This window comes from Lissotriton helveticus, chromosome 11 (assembly GCF_964261635.1).
Source record: "Lissotriton helveticus chromosome 11, aLisHel1.1, whole genome shotgun sequence".
In the NCBI taxonomy this organism is placed as follows: Eukaryota; Metazoa; Chordata; class Amphibia; order Caudata; family Salamandridae; genus Lissotriton; species Lissotriton helveticus.
The window spans coordinates 141,213,642-141,233,356 of NC_136072.1; the positions used below are offsets into that span (position 1 = coordinate 141,213,642).

At 43.2% G+C, this 19,715-nt stretch overlaps 1 protein-coding gene across 2 annotated transcripts in view; it reads right to left on the bottom strand.

Annotated features, from left to right (window-relative positions):
• Nucleotides 1-19,715, bottom strand: part of SI (sucrase-isomaltase) — a 645,776-nt gene that overhangs the window by 214,510 nt on the left and 411,551 nt on the right. For both annotated transcript variants that reach the window (XM_078665617.1, XM_078665618.1), the window contains exon 48: nucleotides 10,123-10,269. In XM_078665617.1, the coding sequence (XP_078521743.1) occupies nucleotides 10,123-10,269 (147 nt within the window). The remainder of the gene's footprint in view (nucleotides 1-10,122; nucleotides 10,270-19,715) is intronic.

Sequence of the window (19,715 nt, forward strand, 5' to 3'; positions counted from 1 at the left end):
AGGGAGACAAAGAAAGGGAACCACACCAACGGCCAAAATTCCCTATTGTCGATCATAATACTTCAGAGTGGATGGTCGATGGGACTGCTGAATAGCCAACGCTAGGTGCTGGGGCAGCCCTGTCGCTGCAACCTGCGCGTCGCAACTTCAAGACAATAGGAAGGAGCTGTGCAAGAGATGGGGAGGCCGCAGTGGAGAAGGGAAGAACGGCACCATCCATGGACCTTAAACTGCGATCAGCCTGAGATTATGGAACCAAGACCGACGGGGCCAAAAAGGCACCACCACAATCACCAACCTAGACTCACCCCACAATGACATGCCAGGAACTAGGGAGCCAGAGCAGTGGGAGGGAAGGCATACAACAGGCAGTTGGGCCAGGGTCCATCAGGCCATCCACCCCACGGGCGGGCACCTGAGGAACCCGACATCAAAACAGATAACTTGAGCATTGTGTCAGGTAGCATAACAATTCAAGAAGGGTGCACCAAATCTTCTGCACACTTGCTGAAACTCCTGTCTGGTCAGACACAGCTTTGGACTGAAGGAAAGAACTGGCTGAGGACATCAGCCCCCCTATTGTCCACCCCCCGAACATACGCAGCTCTCATGGACAGAAGGTGTTGCTCCACCCAAAGGAACAAAGGCAGAGCCACCGCTTCAAGGGAATGAATCCTGCCCTGATTGTTCAAATACACCACAATGACCTGGTTGTCAGAACACACCACCAAGTGGCGTCCCTCCAGCAAGGCCTGAAATCCCCCAACAGCCGTGGAAACAGACACCCTTTCCAAAGAATTAGAGGACCTCCGCCCCTCCCTCAGACACCAGTGGGCGTGCAATGACCTGCACCCCAGAGTTGCACCCCAAACAAATGGGCTGGCATCCGTTGTCAACATCAAAGGGGGATCGGGCTGCAACAGCACACCCTGCTCCAGACTGACCAACAGAATCAACCATTCCAGAAACTAGCAAGCATCCCACAAAGACAGCAGATGCAGCCTCAGGGGGCAGGGGTGAAACCAGGCCCAAGGCACCAGAAACACTGATGCCAACATGTACCCAAACATCCGCAACCACAGGCAAACAGAAAAGACAGGATTTGCCCATCACCTTCATGGCCAAGGAACAAAGCACCCGGGTCAATGCACTCGGCAGAACAACCCTGTTCAAGTTCGTCTGGAACTGGGCCCTAATGAACGTTATGTCCTTAGAGTGCACCAGCTGATACTTCTCCAAGTTCATGAGAAAACCATGCACTGTGAGTGAGGCACACACTATCCCCAGATGTTCTACAATCAGCTCCTCCAAGGGAGCAAGGAGGAGCCAATCGCCCAGATAAGAGTACAATTGGATCCCTTGGAGATGAAGGAAGGCCACCAGAGAAGCCACCAGCAGACCTTAGGCCAAACACAAGGACCATTAACTTGTAAAGAACCCCCTTGATGCAGAACCTCAGAAAGTGATGGTAGAGGGAATGAATGGGCACATTATAGTATGCATACTGCAAGTCCAAGGCACATCAGATGGTCCTCCTGCACCAAAGGGACAATCCACTGCAAGGCCTCCATCTTGAATGGAAGATGCAACACAAACTGGTTCAGAGCCTTCAAATCCAAAACCGACTGGAAGCCCCAATAGTTTTTACCACCAGAAAGATGATTGAATAAACACCCCTACCTCCAAGGGGGGATAACCTGAATAGCTCCCTTGAGCAACAGAGAATGAATCCCCTGCTCCAGAGCCACTTGCTTCGTGGCCTTGAAAGGCCTAGTGATCGGACGGACCCTGGATGCTGAAGGGACCTCCCCAAACTGTATCCTGTAGCCATGGCACACAATGTCCATCACCTCGACATCTGAAGTAGACTGCTCCCATACCAGGAGGAAGTGCCAGAGGCAACTGTCAACCACAAATTCCTGCCCCATCATATAGTTAGGAACAAGGCTTAGGATGGGGGGATTTTGACTTCTTATCATGCCCCCGACCAGCAGTGAAACAACTTTGAGACCTGCGGAACTGTTTTCTGGAGGAGGAGCGAAAGGGAGATTTAGGCTTAAAGGACAGTCTCTCCAAAGCTACCCTCTTAGGCAGGAGGAATGTTTCTTTTCCTTAAACAATTTATATAGTTTGTCCTTCACCTCTCCCCAAAACAATAATGACCGCTGACAAGGCCACCACAGCACGGAGGCTTTATGTGCTGAATCAGTTCTCCAGTCCTTAAGAACAATATTTCTATGGACGGCCACATAAGGCCCTCCTGAAAAGGCTGATGTCCAGAACACATTGAAGAAGATACCCAAAAGATATTCAACTTGGTGCTCAATCTGATCCAGAAGCCCAGCACAGTCTCAGGCATCATCCAAGGACCTGAACAAGGCCTTGAGATCCATCAGCAAAGACTGTGCCACGTAGGTACCCTAGATCCCAGCCCAAAGAGCGAGATGGGAACCGGAATAGACCTTACAAAGGGAGGCATTCACTTTCTTATCCACCACATCCTTGATGACCACATCTTCCGCCAAGGAGGTCGGCCTCCCAAGAATTCTCACAAGGGGGTCCCTCATCTCCGACAGAGTCTCTCGAATTAAACTCTTTAATTTCACATCCCCCACATGCTCTGCAGCGTTTTGGAGGGGAGGGAGATAAGCTAGAGGAACTAGAGACAGAAGAGGAAGACTCTGCTTCATGCTTCCTCTTCCTGATGCACTTCCCGATAATCATAAAGCAGGAGAACCACAGACAGCAGTGCACTCAAACCGGAATTAAGCAACCAGACCAGGCCACAGTAATTCATAAATGCTAAGCGGTACTCACCCCAGGCAGAAATACCCTTACTTCATCATAAATCGAAATACTACCTGCCCCCCAAACCAACTCAGGCATACCCCCTGTAACTGGCACACCTGGACCCATCCGGAGTGTCCTTCATGCAGAAACCAGAAACCATGCACCACCAGAACACACCACACCTTCTGGAAGATGTGACCATGACCCGAAAGCACCCCAGCCTCCCAGTGGGTGGGATTTCACATGACACACCTCCCTTTAAGCCCTGCAGGCCGGGAGACACCAACATTCAGGAAGAAGATTGAAACCGAAACCACCACTGCTCCCTCCCAGCAGGAGCAGCCCAGCAAATTCTCATCCCAGCCTGTCAAGACAAATAAAAGAACACAGCAAATGCTGGGTAAGTACAGTTTATGTACTCCAGGTAGGAGGGAGTGTGGTTAGGAGAATCCAGTCTTCCTTATGTTCTTTTTTCTGTCAGTGAAATACTAGATCTCCATATGTAATTAATTGGACATTGACCTAAGGACCTTGGGTTATAAGAGTGTTTGCTGAAATCTCCCAGCAGATGATCACATCCTGGAATGCTTTAAGCAAGCCTGTAACCTATGTATAAGAAGAGCATTGCTGAGAAGCAAAGGTAATTGCCAGAAAATGAACAAAACTGTGCTTAAATGTGTTTACTATAACCAACCTCTCCAAGGAAAATGCATAACCACTGCAGAGTATCCCTTCTGATGACTTTTAGAGCAAGAAGTATCGTTCAATGTCTCTATAACAGGTTTAAAGAAATTCCTTAAAGGGAAATCAACATAGCATTATCACCACTGTCAAGTATTATGATGGATATTAAGGCTCCAAACCTGAATCATAGGCTTGAGCCACAGGAGAGAGCCCATAAGGATGGTAAGGGCCTTTACCAAATGTTATAGCCTGAAGCAGAAGGACTATAATACAGTTGGAACATTCCACCCACTAAAGATAAAAAAAAATGTAATTAAAAACTGAGAAACCAACAATAAGGCTAATATCAGTGAATTCTGATAAACGTTAGGGTTGTTATATCAACTTCATGTGCTTTGTAAATCGGCATGTTCAAATTGGACTCACGTGATATTTCACAAATAAAGACTTTGTGTCTCAAAGTTTTTAATAAAAGAAGATCAATTTTGTTAATGATCTCCCTCCTAGTAGGTACGATTTACTTGAAAATGTAATAAATATCTTTTTTGTAAACTTGTAAATCTGAAATTAGTATGGAGACATTTTGATGCTCATATTTTTAACCAGGGAATAGTAGTATTAATATAACTCAGTAGGCTCTTATGTACACAGCCACTCTCGTCATTGACTTGAACAGATATATCCATTTATTCATGGCCTTGCCCCAGACGAGTTGAGTGGAGTGGAGCCTCTCAAATGGACATACGTGCAATGATAATTTTTCTCCAGTAATTATGCGATTCAAGACATTTGTAGAGTGCATAGCAACCCCACTGAGGTTTCTCAGAACTAGTAGAACAAAACTAAAAGAAGTAAGATCTTCTTCTAAAAGAACCAGTTGTTAAGCATCTTCCTAAACAGGGCATAGGAATTAAGGTTACAAGGCAAGGCATTCCAGAGCTTGGGCCCCAAAAAATATAAGGACCGCCCACCCGACTGAAGTTCTTGCCCGGGAATGTAGGGGTGAATCAAGCAACGAATACAAGCAAGACAGGCCAGATGCATTGCTTTAAAAAACAGGATAACACCTTATACTTAATGTGTTTGGATATGGGAAGCCAATGAAGTTCAGGTAGGTGTTAACAAATGAAAATACTGTGGCAGAGGTGATGAGCAGCAGTATTTTGCACAATTTCCAAATGCTTTATCATAAATCAGTGGTGTCTAAATGTAAATATTGGCATAGTGGATTATAGAAATTCTAACAGCCTAAACAAGAGACTTTTGGGTCTATAGAGGCAAGATCCTGGGGATAGTGCTCAGACATCTGAGGAGACTGGATGAACAAGAAGCTACCTTGATAATTTGCTGCTCCATTGTCTATTTGTCATCCAGACAGAAACCCAAATCCTTAATCAATTGCCTAGGAGTAGGACAGATTCCTAGCTTTTCTGGCCAGCAGTGAGAGCCCCTGAGTTGGGCTGATTTCCTAAAAGTAAGACTTCTGAATAAGAATTAAGTGGCAGACCATGATTTTCTACTATGTCTGCTAACAGATGAACATAAAAATTAAAAAGAGTCAGGTTCAGTCATAAGCTTTAGGAACTTCAACAGGCAATCTGAATACCGATGATTTGTAAGGTTTAGCAGTCAATTGAAAGGAGCAAGCTTCCAAAAAAGATGTAAACCATGAGAGAGCAATTCCTTAGATACCTGGACCCGCTAGTCTTTTGAGCAGTAACTGATAGGGTGCTGTGTCAAAAGAAGCACTTATATCAAAGAGAATCAGGGTGCAGAATCTCCTGTGTCCAGCTCTTTCCCGAGATGTTCAGTAACCCCTAGCGGTCTCAGTACTATGTTCAGGGCAAAAATCTAATTGATAGGAGTGAAGCCTATTAAAGGATTCCAGAAATACAGACAGACGGGCGTTAATATGCTTGCCAAGGATCTTGGCATAGAGAGGCAGCAAGGAGATGAGGCAATAATTGTCCCAATCTGAAACTTCTACATTGAGCTGTTCAATAGTGGTAGCACCAAGGCATGCCCTAGGGATGTACCATACGATAAACAGGTATTCATCAGATTAAAGAAAATAGAAGTTACAGTTGTGCCTAACAGATATAACTTATCTGGTAGCACAAAGTTGGTAGGAGAACCGGGCTTGAAGATATTCAACAGAGCCTTGAAGGTAATGATTGCCAGAGGTTGAAAGGAGGTCATGCTCTCTTTATATTCCACCGTTACAGTGGCAGTATTAGAACGAATGGCAGAGTTATGAAAAGTATAGTGGCAATCTTCATGCAAAAGAATTCAGCCATTTCATTGCATTCCTTTTAGGAGAGCATGGGGCACAGCCGCATGGTGAAATGTTTGCAGGGTCCGATAAGAATTTAACAGTATGAAAGATTTGTATGGAGGCATTACTAGCAGAAGATATTTTTGTCAAGTAGTAAGCGGCATGTGCAGACCTGCAAGCCCTATGATATTGTCTGGACGCCTCCTTCAGCCTAATTTCATCATTCACAGAATACTGCTTGTGTCACACACAGTCCAATCATTTACACTTTTTCTTTAAATCAAGAACAGGGTTTGTCATCCAGGGGGCATGAGGGCAAGGGTTAACTTTTCTTTCTGGTTGTAGTGGAAGTACTTCATCCAAATTGGAGTGTATCCAGTAATCTACAGCCTTCGTGCGAGAATTAATGGATCCCTCTAACATGGGTATGGAGTTCTTAAGACCCAGCTAAAAAGCTATGGCATTAAATGTAGTCCAACGTATAGAAATTTCCCTGGGATCTGCGGTTTATCTAGCAACTTAGGATCTTTTAATGAGAATGGAATAGCAACATGATCAGACCCACTCAAAGGATCCACAAGCTGAACAGGTATGCTATGTAATTTCGAAAATACAAGGTAGAGTAAGTAGTCTGTTTCATGAGTAGTGTCATTAACAAAATATTGAAGGCCCAGTGCATTAAAATTGCCATAAATGGAAATAGCTATGGTTCAGTCTGGATTAACTTTAGGGGAAAACAAAACACCTGCACAGTGTGAAATGAAGTGCATGGGCAGTAGATGTATATAAACTTGGGGGAAGCCTGTGATTAGCAGGTCATAGGTTGAATTATTGTTCATTGTCAACAAGTGGTCAGTATGACTTGTGCAAGTGTTGTACCACTGCTATGAAGGTCCCAGCCCAAAGGGTCCAGAATCTTGGCAAGCTATCTGAAGGGGTGGTAAGCTACACTTCTTCTGCACATGCAAATGTGTCAGCATGTGCACATGTGGTAGCTTTGTCAGTCCATCTGTAAATGCTTTTGGTTGGAGAAAAAAATCATACTATATTGCAGGGGAAAAGACATTGTATGATAAATATTTTCAGAAAAACAACAGCAAATCATTAAATTAGTATAGTTTACGTTAAAAGTTCCAGTCTGAAGTGTAAAACCAAATGACAACAAATTGTGATAAGGCATGACCTGAAATCAGTGAAGATATTAATAATTCATTACAATGAGACGGAATTATGTTATGTTGCTATGTATTGTAACATGCGGATTTACCACAATGGTGTCCTGGCACAAGGAAAGCTGAGCATAGCAGTCTAAATACCAAAGTATTGCCATAAAGTTCAGAATTACATTTTAAAAGAATGTATGTGTTATATGAGAATGGATAGATATTTATTAAAAGAAATAGCAACATTATGTGTATCAATAAACAAGAAATACGCCCTAGTTGAGAACCGAACAATATGTAGAAAACATCATATTTAAAAAGCCAAACAATAAGATTCCTAGAACCATGAAATACTCTGAATGGAGCAGTCAATTCCAAATGTTAGTAGAATGGAGTCAAGCTATATTTGAAGCATTACAACTACGTATGGTTGTAGAATAAAATTTACCAGATTTCATTGAAACGTTAAGGTAAATAATGGTGAGATCATTTCCAAGATACAGGAGAGATAAGAAAGCCACGGCATGTTTTTGCAACTTGACAGAAAGAGCTGGGCACTCAAGACACTTTTCAACAATGGCATGGATAAGCAACGTAGCCTAATCATATCTGAATTAATTAAAACCCCTCTCAACGCAGTGAATCCTTCTAATTGTTATATATACTCCAATTGCTATAACAATCCTTACTCTCCCATTCATGGGTACAACTACCTGTAGAATTTGGAAACAATATAGAGAATGGAGAGTAGGATATCTAAAATTAGTTTTTATGCACCCCAATGTCATTTTTTGCCGATTTTTCTAAACTTCAATCCTGTTCTATCATTACAAGGGTCATGGTATCATTAATTTTAAAGTACACCTGATAAGAAAGTAAAAACATGCTAAATTAGGAAATAACGTTTCTTCGATGACACCTATTCGTTAACACAAAAAAAATGTATTTAAAAATGTTGCAGCGGGATCTTGCCACTTTCTTCCGTTTTTCACCAATAGCAGCATCCACTCAGGTAGTCTGAAGGGTTGTGTCCCTTTTGTACTAGGACTACTGAAACTATCAGTGGTGGCTGGTAGGTAACAGGGGTGGCAGGATGGGGATGACGGTGGGTGGTGCGGGGCTTGAAAATATTGAAAAAGAAAATGCACCTTTTCCGCTACCTCTCCGTCTCTGCTTCTCTTCTCCAGTCTAGTCCAGAAGAAGAAGCAGGAAGCTCCCGGGCACACATGCTAACCTGAGCCAATCACAGCGCTGCAATGCAGCATTGTGATTGGTCTGAGCGTCGGGGATCAGCTCTCAAATCGGAACTGTGAGCCTGTGCATATCCCCACCAGGCTGTCCATTACAGCCTGGTGGAGAATATGCAAAGTGCGAAAAAGAGGTGTGGTGAAGCGGCCAGGGAGGCTGACTCGATGCAAGGGGGTCACAGTTCGATCCCCAGCGCCGGCGGCAGCTCAGCCCACCACCACGTGATTCTGGGCAATAGCTTGCTTAACCCCTTCCACGCTGATGACTAGCTCAGCTCGTCATGAGGTACACCTCTCGTACGCTCATGATGAGCTGAGCTCGTCATGAACCGCGAGATTCCGCGATTCTCAGCGCACAGCGGGAAAACGCGCAGAGCGCATGTGGTTAATCTCCCTGACGGCCTGCAGCGCCTAGAGACCCTTCGAGGTGATCAGTTCACACTTTACAAATACCAGGTTACTATTACTGCATGGCTGTGCCAAAACAGTCAGCAAAGCAGTCTTGCGCACTTGTCCAGTCCTCATCCCTGAGCCACCAGCCCCGCCCTAACTTAGCCCCGCCGCAACCAAAAATAAAATGATAATGTAAGTGGTTTCCATATTTTTTTTTACCTCTTTCACTGCTCTAAGAGCAGTGGGGCGACGCTCCATCGCCTTAGCGGAGGAGCCACTACATGAAACTAATGAACGTGTTCTTTTTGTTTGTTCTTTTTATATGGGATATATACACAAATGGATTCTTTCAATTTGCCGGCTCCTGGGTATCCATCATTACAGAGTAGTGATTAGGATCCTGAGAAGTGATTTCAGCCAACACATAGTGTTTGCAGTCTCACAGTTTCTGCTATGTATGTGGAGATTTAGGCTAAAAACACTTGTATTACAGTGAGCCATTGTTTATATTTAGAACATTGTACTGCTGAAATGAGATTTATTTTTTATCCTATTATTGTACTGTAATTTATTGATTTTATGTAATTTTCATTGCATTGGTGGTTATGTATTTTTATGACTTATTGCAAAATAAAGGTTTGATGACGATGATGATGTTGGTGACGTAAAACAACCTAGAAACTGATGCGGCTGCTGTCTCATTTAAAAAAATCGTATTCATCTACATATATTATTAAAATTCTATTGTTATGCATCATCTGCCATGTCTTTATTAGGAAGACAAATTACTTGATGACCAGGAGTACATGGAAAGCAAATGTTCCTGTTTTCTTATTTTTTGAGCTTTTATCCATACTGTATTCAGAGCTGAACCCTGTTTTTTACAATGTTGAGCGCTTTTCTTTATTTCAGTGCACTGGGGCCTGTGTGCAGATTAAACCTGAGTTGTGTTGCTCTTGTATGTGTAACGTCAGTTTCGAAACAGCTGATCATCATTGTTTCAAAAACTCAAAATGAAAAAAATTAAATATGCAGTCATGATATTGATGCTGGAGAGATACAAGTCTAGTTGTGAAGCATTTAATTTTCTGCACACGTTTCAAGCTAGGACAGCGTATGGAAATGTTGCTTTTTCATTTTTAATGCTGTAATGCTTAAATTGCCCCCAAATTGTTTTATATTTTAATATGGATGTATTTTATGGCTATTTTCTCTTACTAACATTTTTGTTCTATTTATAAATCACATGAACTCTACAATGAAAACGGAGTAAGTAAAGTAAAATAAAACATTTCCTTGAACTTTTCATAAAACGTTTAAATGAAATACAAAATATTATTGAATATTTTTTCCATACTATGTTATTCTCCTTACTATTCAGGAGAATTTGGATACATTGTGTGATAATCTTGTTTTAAATATAATTGCAGGTTGGGCCATATTCAGTTATTAGTATATTAAGATTACTTTCATCCAAATAACCAATCGCAGAACGGCTTTTTAGGACATAAATAAAACACATGATTTAGTTCAAGAGCTAAGAAAACGCTTCAATCCACTGCATAATCACCTTCCAGATGCAGTTTCGAGCTTCACATTTTTCTTGGTTGGCATTTCCTTCGGGATAGCAATCAAATCTTTCGGCATCTAATGCAACTGTCCACTCCACTGTGTAAGCCACTCCAAGGTCCAGCTTTAGACCTTTTATGTGGGCCACCTGGAGAAAAAAAAGAACACTTTGAGCACAGAGGCTGAACATCAAGTAGGAGAGGCAAATTATGGGTGACTAATATTTAAGAGAACGATGTTTGTTTGTAACATGATGAAACAGATTTTGAAAAAGCATTCAAAACACTGACGTATTTATACACAAAAGATTTTCATAATGTTAGAGATTATCCTACTAGCTAACATATTTACTTCTGTCGATAAACATGGGTTCCAAGGGCAGCAAAGTAGTTCTGCATATTTTTTTTTTAAAGTTTGATTTTATTGAAGAAAAGAACAAGGGGAAAGGGAGCAAAAATGAAGAAACAGGAGAATGCATATGGCAATAAAATATAACTTAAGTAGAGAACATAGGTAAATGCAAAATTCATAAAGAAAGTAAACAAGTCCTCAAAATTTCATAACGAGCATGAAAATAGCATGAACAAAGTAAAAATGCATAGGATAAATGAATTGTAAATAAATCATTAGCGGTAAAGGCAAAGGGATATTCAAGGAGGTTTGCGTACATCAGTTGCAACCGGGACTAAAGGGGGACGTTCTGCATATTTTAATATGGAATGTTATATATTAGCACGCTTTCCAGAGGCAGCAAATAACCTATGTATATTTTAATTTACATTATGATGTATTAGATAGATGTGTTGAATAGAGCTAGATGTCTTCTGAGTGAAAGCACAACATGGACTGCTGGGGCGCCATGGGAGAGTGCGCCGGGTTTGACAGGCCAGCACACAATGGTATTACAGAAGAGACTGCAGACGCTTGTATGCCCCTTTCTGAGATTGTGCTGGTGCAAATGCGGGAATAACTTTGCCTCTGTGCCTGTGCTATAATATTGATGTTGCCGCATGGGGAAACAGGACTTTGAGAGGCACTCTTAAAGTGCACCACAAAAGGTGGCACACTTAAGTTCACCTGGGGGGAGGGGGGCGCGTCCCATGGACCCTTCCCTTTCCATATCCCCCTGCAGGAGGGTGGAGTCACTCACTGCACCTGCCTGCAAGGAGATCTCTAATCCCCCTAAAGTGCAAGCTGGTTGCCATCTGCATCAGTGAAACATGGAGCAGCTTTTAAACAGCTGCTCCATGTTTCTCTTGATTGCGCTGCCCTCAGGGCTGTTTGAGTTTGCAGCTGCCCTGGCGGCAGTGCAATAATTCTAAAATGCGCACTTTCCTTGTTTGAATCCAGCGCACCTCTTGAAAGGCACGCCATGACCCAAACAAGGAATTGGCTGTATCCGTAATATGGCCCCTGGTGTTTGCTGCATGTACATAACAGAGGAATAGGGTGATTCCACAAAAGACCCCAACCTATCTAACACCTACTATATTCAGTATGATCTCAAACTTCGCATTAACAAACTTACAACTATTATATTAGTTGCGCAAAAAAAACAGACTACGGTAGTATCAGATCAAGAGGTGGAAATAAAAAGGAAAGCACTGTGATCCAGAAAGAAACCAGGGCAGGTTTAGTTCTCAGCATACCTGTTACAGTACAACAATAAGGCAGGGGGTTTACACAGAGGTGAATTAAAACATTAAGAAGATTTAGGATGTGTTAAATTAATGTCAATTCTTCCAGCTGTATTCTGAACATAGGATTGTTAACACTCGGCAGAAAGCAAGAATCTGCTTAAAACCTACCTGGAATTTACGACATTATCAGTTATGCTGTCTTAGTCATCCCTATGCCTTGCGTGGGTTCTATTGAATTCCTTAGCTAAGAGTTCTACGACAATAAAATATCACATGAAATGACGTCAAACTTGTCATCAACAGTTCTATCTAGGCATGTTTTATAATTGTTCTCTTGACAAAAATGCCATTTTAACCATTAGGAAAATTATTGCATCTCAGTCATGTGTAAATCAGTGCTTAATTTGTGCCGGCGCTTTCTGGTGCTTAGCACCGGCACTTATTTCTCAGGGCCGGGTCTGCACTACATATTAACTCCTTTAGGTTCACACAGGTCTTCCCGGTGAATGCCATAAAATGTTTCAAATTGGATGCTGCATGCCTTATTAGTAGGCACATTCCGCATTTCTGGGGATAGTTGTGAGGAGGTGGTGGGGGGTGGGACTGCCTCCTGCCTAAGGCTGATGATGGAACATTGTTCCCCACTGCTGCGCAGTCCCCAGGACAGACTCCGACTTCTTGAACAGGCAATTCCCCCCACTCTCCATCTTCCACCAGCCTCTCCATTCCCTGCCCCTGTCATGGTCCTGCCGTCACTCTAATACCGTGTTGAGTTTCATCGGGGTATACCCTGAAAACTATCTGACCTGGGTCAATGATTAGGTACGTGAAATATGGGTCAGTGTTTACTTATTTCAAAATGTAAATGCTTGGTTAAAAAAAACTCGAGTGTTCACCATCAATATAATTCACTGTTCATATTTAATCATCATAAAGTTGAGGGAGACTCAATACAAATCTTGTAGTTCCCAGACGTATGGCTCAAAACATTTAATTCGAAAAAACCAAAATAAATCAATAACTTTTATCAATCAAAGTCATCTGTATTACATTAAAAGTGAGCGTGCTCTCAGTGAGTAGGAAAAGGGTATTAGGGTAAGATGGGGGTGATGAGGTAAGTGGGGGACTGGGTAAAGGTGGTGTGACAATAGCACAATCGCAACGCAATTTGTAAAGACCTTTACAGTCTAGTGAGATCCATAGTTCCCTAGATCTCTACCCACATAGGCTAGAATTACTCAATTTGATTTGCTCCTATGTTGTGAGAGGGTTGTGTAGTCTACGTTTCGACCCCGCTTGGTACAAGTGTTGTTCTACACCTCATTCTAGGGTCTTCATCAGGACATTTAAAGTGTGAGAGCACTTCATTAGTGGCCGTCAAGTGACTGTCTGAGATGGACCATCAATGTTTCCACTGTAGGCAGAGGGACAGGTGCAATATGCAGCAGCTTCTACATCCCATTTCCTGGACCAAGACTCGGCTGCGGCTCTCCTTCCACTGGACTGGGCTCCCGCTCCTGTGATCCGCGGATAGCAGGTTTGAGCAGTTGGCTTGGATGCTTCTCTGGGTGGCTGAGGGGCTCCTGGGCGGGCTCTGTGTGTCTCCATCACTGACAGCATCATGGCCCCGGCATACAGCCCTCTATATCGCTGGCTTCCTCTGTAACTGCTCCCACAGCTCTTCCTGGCACTGACTCACTTCCAGGCTGTACATCCCTAAGGTGCTGCTTTCCTATGACTGTGGTACGGGAATCAGCTTCACACTGGAGGCCAGTGATGGCTGCTACTGATGGTGAGTGCTAATGTGTCAGTGTAGAGAGGGCACAGAGCAGTGACAGGAAGCAGAGCATGTCTGCACTATGAAGCAGGAGCGTGAAGCCACCACAGGCCTGCACTGTGCATGTGCCTGGTCAAAGCTCTGAGCTACATTCGCTAAAACACATTATCATTTCTCACCCATGTGCAAAATGCTCTCAGGAGCATGCATCGCTCACAGACTAGTGAACAGCAACTTCCTGCATTGAACACATGCAGAGTTCTGAACCACATGCTCTAATGCTGCCTCCCCCAACACACATGCTTTGGAAGGTGGTGTGCACTGTTTTGAATCCGGAGGCCTAGTCACAAAGTTTTTATGGATGTCTTTCAAAATGATAACCAAAGAGGCTGTGAAAAGGGAGTGCCTCACAGAAGTCGGGAGGTAAGGGATCTCAGGGCCTCCTAGCACGATGTTACTAAGTGCAATGTCTCTTTTTTAAAGCTATATTATGAACTGATAACAACACTAATAGTCAAACTAAGCAGTATATTTTTGTTTTAAATACTCTCATTTGAATTTGGATTTTCATTGCTCTCATTCCTTTTTCCAATGTTCTGGTTCAATCACTTTCCACTTCCTTCCTCCTCCATCTCTAGCGCATGGACGCACACTTTTTGTTAATAGAACCCTTTAAAAATATCTATTCATTCATTTTTTGGTTCTTTCGTCTCTTCCATTTTTCTTGCGCAAATCAGAAGCAATTGAGGTGCTCGTGTTGATTTGTTGAACCCTGAGTGTGCTTGCAATTATAGACCACATGCCGCCCATAGGGCTGAGAACACCAATACCCCACTTGACTTCCTTCAGTTAACTGCGACATACCGGACTTTCCACATCAAATAGGACAAAAGACCAGTTGACTAGAATGGTCTTAAATAGAAGTGCAAACCCTTGGGGAAATATAGTGTTTATTGAGCAGTGAGCTGCTCAATGGAGTTCCACATGAAGTGCTGACATTCTGTGAAACAAAGAAATGCATCTGTCAAGTGGGGATAGCATGTAATCCGGACTTAAAAAGGCATCTCCTTTTCAACATTGGCTCTCTTACATTCCTTTGGGATAGGGATTGTAGAACACCCAATACTTGCTTCTGTCATGCTGCTTCACTTCAGCCACCATCTTGCAGGGAGGCACCCAAATTGTATCTGCCCAGTGCCCACTATTGAGCCTTTGCCACCATGTGCTAGTTTTCTGGTACTAGAGAGTCAGCAGTGCCAGTTGAGGATGTGGGTGGGGCAACTAGAGTAAGTGAGTGGAGCCACTGGTGGAAGTGGGTGGAGCCAAGGGAAGTCGGTGTGGCCCCCTAAAGATATTTGAGCACCTGCTCTTCATATTTTACAAATTAAGCACTAGTGTAAATATCAGTCATGTGTAAATATCATGCCAAATACATATGCCGGGACAAAGCATCAGTTCCCACCACCATCTTCTCCTCTCTGTTTCTAACTCAAAATTGGTAAGATAAGGAGTCCATCACTTCTTGGTGATGTGGCCAAAACATGTGAAAACAACTCCTTCACCATTTACAAATGTATCCTTAGCTACATAGTTTCAGAAAGAACTGCAAACAAATATAACCCTCCCACCCCTTTTTATTGTCATCTTGTTAGTCCCTGGAGATTTGTTTGTTTAACCGCTACCGCGCTAGCGGGTTTTCCCGCTTTGCGCTGAAATTTGAAAAACGCGCGGTTTGTGACAAAGCCAGCTCGTCATCCGCGTAGCGCAGGTAACGCCCATGACGAGCTAGCTTTGTCATCCGCGTCGAAGGGGTTAATGCTGGAGTACTATAATTTCCTTAAATGTGCACTAAATAAATAAAATTCTATATAAGGTAGAGGCCTAACAAGATCAATCAATGCATCAAAGAATGCTTGTTACTCATAACTTGAAACAGGTCGCTGTTCTTCACCAATTACAAAATGGAGTCCTAATAGCCAAATAATCATCCGACATATTTAACCATGACCCATGACTCCCTGACCAAGCTATCAAAGCTGAAGTAAGATTATAATATATCTTTTTTTATTTCCACTATGGCCCTTTTGAAGCACTCAGGCCACTTTGGCAGTTGTCTGAGAAAAAGTACTTGAACTGAGTCCAAACTGGAATGGTATGGTGTGCAAAAAAATGATGGATTTAGGCCCAGGTCTCTGTACTGGGGTGAATGTATGACATTGTTCTGCATTCTGTCCATCAATTGTTCTTTTTGCAACTGAGGAACTCAGCAGGACCAATGGACCGAAATGTTTAGATCTGTTAGGAGCATTTAGCACCATTATCCACAATATGATACTGGATACTTAGGGGCCCATTACGATGGTGGGACCAATGGCCAGAGGCCAGAGATGCGGCGATCCCGCTATGCCAATTAGGATGCGCCCGCAACTCTGGTGGTCGCATCCTGCTTATTTTGCACTTCGTTGGGCAGTGCTGTCAGCAGCACCCGCCGCAATGCACAATGTGACAGGCACCGCGCAGTGCCTGCCACCTTGTGTATGCCAATGTAGGGAGTTACCATAGGTACCCCCCAAGTACCGTCTCCCACCCCCCCCGGGGGGCACGCATCTGGCCCCCAGAGTGATCACCGCATGCCTTTCCATAGCAAGACCTCTAAATATGCACATTCTAATATGGATGGCGGTGCCTGCAAGGCACAGTCATCATATTGAGGGACTTTTCCGCCTGGCTGGGAATCCAACCAGCGGAAAAGCGTGGACAGTCTTTCAGTCTGCTGCGGTGCCCCTTGCCATTCTAATTTGGCTGGGGTGAAACAGGAGCATCTGGCGGGTGGATCGCCACCGGCGGGAAGGTGGTGCGATCCGCCTGATATGCTAATGGGCCCCTATATATAGAATGGTAAAAATCCTTGAATGTATTCAGTATGTTCCTCAAGACTGATGGTAACTGATGCAGAAAGGCAAGTCTAAGTGAACCTCTCAGCCTATGGGGTTCTACAATCATATGCTTTCTTACCCCTCTTTTCCAACATATACATGCTAGTCATGCCTACCGTATAGGGACTCATGTCAGGTGTAATCATTTTTTATGTCACCGAGGCACTGCCTGGTTTATTGGAACACTCAGGTGATAGACTATGAGTGCCATGTTGCCTTTGGTGCAGAGTTAAATCCTACATGCAACATTTAAAATTTGACCCACCCCCCCCTTTAAGCCTCAAGTTAACTACCTTTTTGAAGTGGCCCTGCAGCATTTATATTAAAACTTAGAAATCTTCCCTTGCTCATTTCACAACCACTGTATGGAAATGGTAAATACCATGGTACATATTGGCTGTAACCATTTATACCATTTATGCCCATAGCCCTGAAATTAATGCATCAATTGGCTATTAAGTTACAACATTATAGAACAGTTATCTCAGGAGCATTATGAGAAAACACTAATGAAATCATGTTAGTGTTCTTAGAAAGAGATTAGGCTGGATGACATTTAAGTTACAGTAACCACCTACTGGTGCCAGGGTTTCAGTTGAATTGCAAGTGTGGTCAAAAACAGGAGTTTTATTATTTAAGTTATAAACCGTGCTTGACAGAAAAGCAACATAGGCTAACACGTGTTTCACTACACAGGTAACTTCATCAGGGCCTAAATGTTATTTAACAATAAACAAATTTCATTGGGGCTCACAAATAGTGGATCGATATCCCAGGGTAATATACAATAATAACAGTGGCAGGCCTGAGAAAGGTTTAAATTGTGTGGGTGGCACAATCAGTGCTGCAGGCCCACTAGTAGCACTTACTTTACAACCCCTGGGTATATGGTATGCCACTTTACGAGAGACATATATGTAAACTAAACATGCCTATTGTGTATATGTTAATGTTACAATATTTAGCAGAGAAGCACATGCACCGTAGCACTGGTCAACAATGTTAAAGTGCACAGAGTACTATGGCCAACAAAAAGAATCAGCACAACGAGGAGGTATGCAGGCAACAAGTTTGGAAGACCACTCTAAGGATGACAGGTCAAACAATACCCTTAACTGTTAGAAATCTTGGATTAGGCTTTGCCAGGTTTGTACTGTAATTTATTATAGTATTTGCATAGTGCCATAAACCTTTTTCAAAGTGGTCCAATTTGCATATTGTTCATGGTTGCACTTTTGGAACGCATGGTGAAGCAAAGATTTGAGCAAGTGGTGCTATGGCATAGAAATATGGTTTCCCCTATATACAGCTCAACATAGGTGAACACTGTTGGATGTTATCCTCAATGTAACTGAAGATCTTACAACTTCCCTCATGGCTGGTAGAATCCATGAAGCACATAAAGGCCCCACAAGAAATCACTAAAATGGGCTGAAATACAACCTGCCAAAGTAAATGATCTCTCCACTCTAATGCATCGGAAACCGTACAGCAGAATTCCAGCACTGCAGGTGGCATTCACAGAGACCAGCTACCCAAAACTCTGAGAAAGAGACTGCTGCTTCTAAAGGGGCTGTTTCCACTTCCACTCTCGGATTACATTACATCATTGTTGAAGCCTGTACCTTACATTTTGTAGCAAACGTGCCTTTGGCACGATGCTAGCATGGAAATGAGTACTCATGCCCATTTTAAGTTATGGAAATCATACCAGTGATACACTGAACACCTCAGACACAGAGTCTCAGTGCTGCTGCATCTGCTTTACTAATGATAGCTTCTGCTGTGCAAAGCAGGCTTTCTCTTCCCCCCTTTATGAAAAACATTGGCTCCCATCTCTCGCCATCCCCCTCCGTGCCTTCTCCACGAAGCCCAAACTAAAGTCTCTCCCCTGGTTCAATTTTCACACTCTTCAGCCATGGCTATAAGGCTGAATGCAACGCTGGCAAAGAAAGTGGGCACTGGACCCTAATGCATTGAAGAAAGTATAGTAAAACAGTTATATCTGGGGTTTAATTGGCCCCTTATACCAATGGGCCCTGATGTCACTGCACCTACACTCCCAATGATACGTACAGCTCTGCTAAGCAGGCTGTCTCTTCTGCCCACTTCACCAACCCATCTCTTCTAGACCGGAGGCTCAAAGCAGGCTTTCTGATATTTATGTAGAAACAAGCCAGACATCTCACTGTTACTTAGGCCTTGTTCTCTGCTCAGCAAGGATGACCTTGGCCCTAATGCTAGCAAGTTAATTAGCACCCAGATCCTTTTTTGTAGAAAGGCAACCATAATTTGGGTGTAGTGGCCACTCACACACCTACCCCAGTGCCCAGCTTCACCTGCACAAATTGTTGTGAGCCCCCTCTTCTGGGCCATCCCTGTGACACTATCATTGGATGGATCTCCTTTTCACTTGTGCCAGGCCATTATTCTGAGGCCCAAGGAGTCTGGGGGATCAGGGAACTGCATCTTGGTGAACCCTGCTACTCTGCCCTACGCAAATGTTATTCAGGACTGAGGACTTCTTCCTGTTTGGATGGAGTGTTATTGTCTCCCTCAAACTCTGTCATTCCATGCTAAGCAATGAAACCGATGGGGGCCAGAATTCACTTAACCATGCAATTGCCTGAAACCCAGCTTAGACATCTCCTTGGCAGAGTAAAGGGGTGTAAAATCCACCCTCTTTTCTCCCTTCTTGTTAATGACACTTACTTTACTCCAGACTTTATGACTGAACCTGGTTCATTCTCAGCAATGCCTAAAAAAGACAAGCTGTATCAAAGTGGCCATTAAACACTTAAAGCAGTTCAAGAGTCAATAAGCTCTAAACAGTATATACGATTACATCAGAAACAATATTTCAACCAATAACAATACTTTCCAGACACGGACATTCTAGGGTCTGAGGTTCACACTGTATTAGAGGCTTACATTTGAGAACACATAGTCCCCACTTCACAGATCTTGCCTAGTTTAACTCCCAATGCAATGGGCCCTATAAATGACCTAATATACCTATGCAACCTGCTCCTTGTTCTTCAGGCAACTTCTCACCAATATTGCTGCAGTAGAAAGGATATAGCCAGAAACTACTTTTGAAATATATTCCCACAAAACCATTGCGACAACTGTTCTAAGAAGCTCTTAACAACAGTATATAATCAGCGTATATACTCACCATAATCATCTAACTTTACACTACCAGCTATATTAACCCCATCCCTGCTGATGACGGAACCGC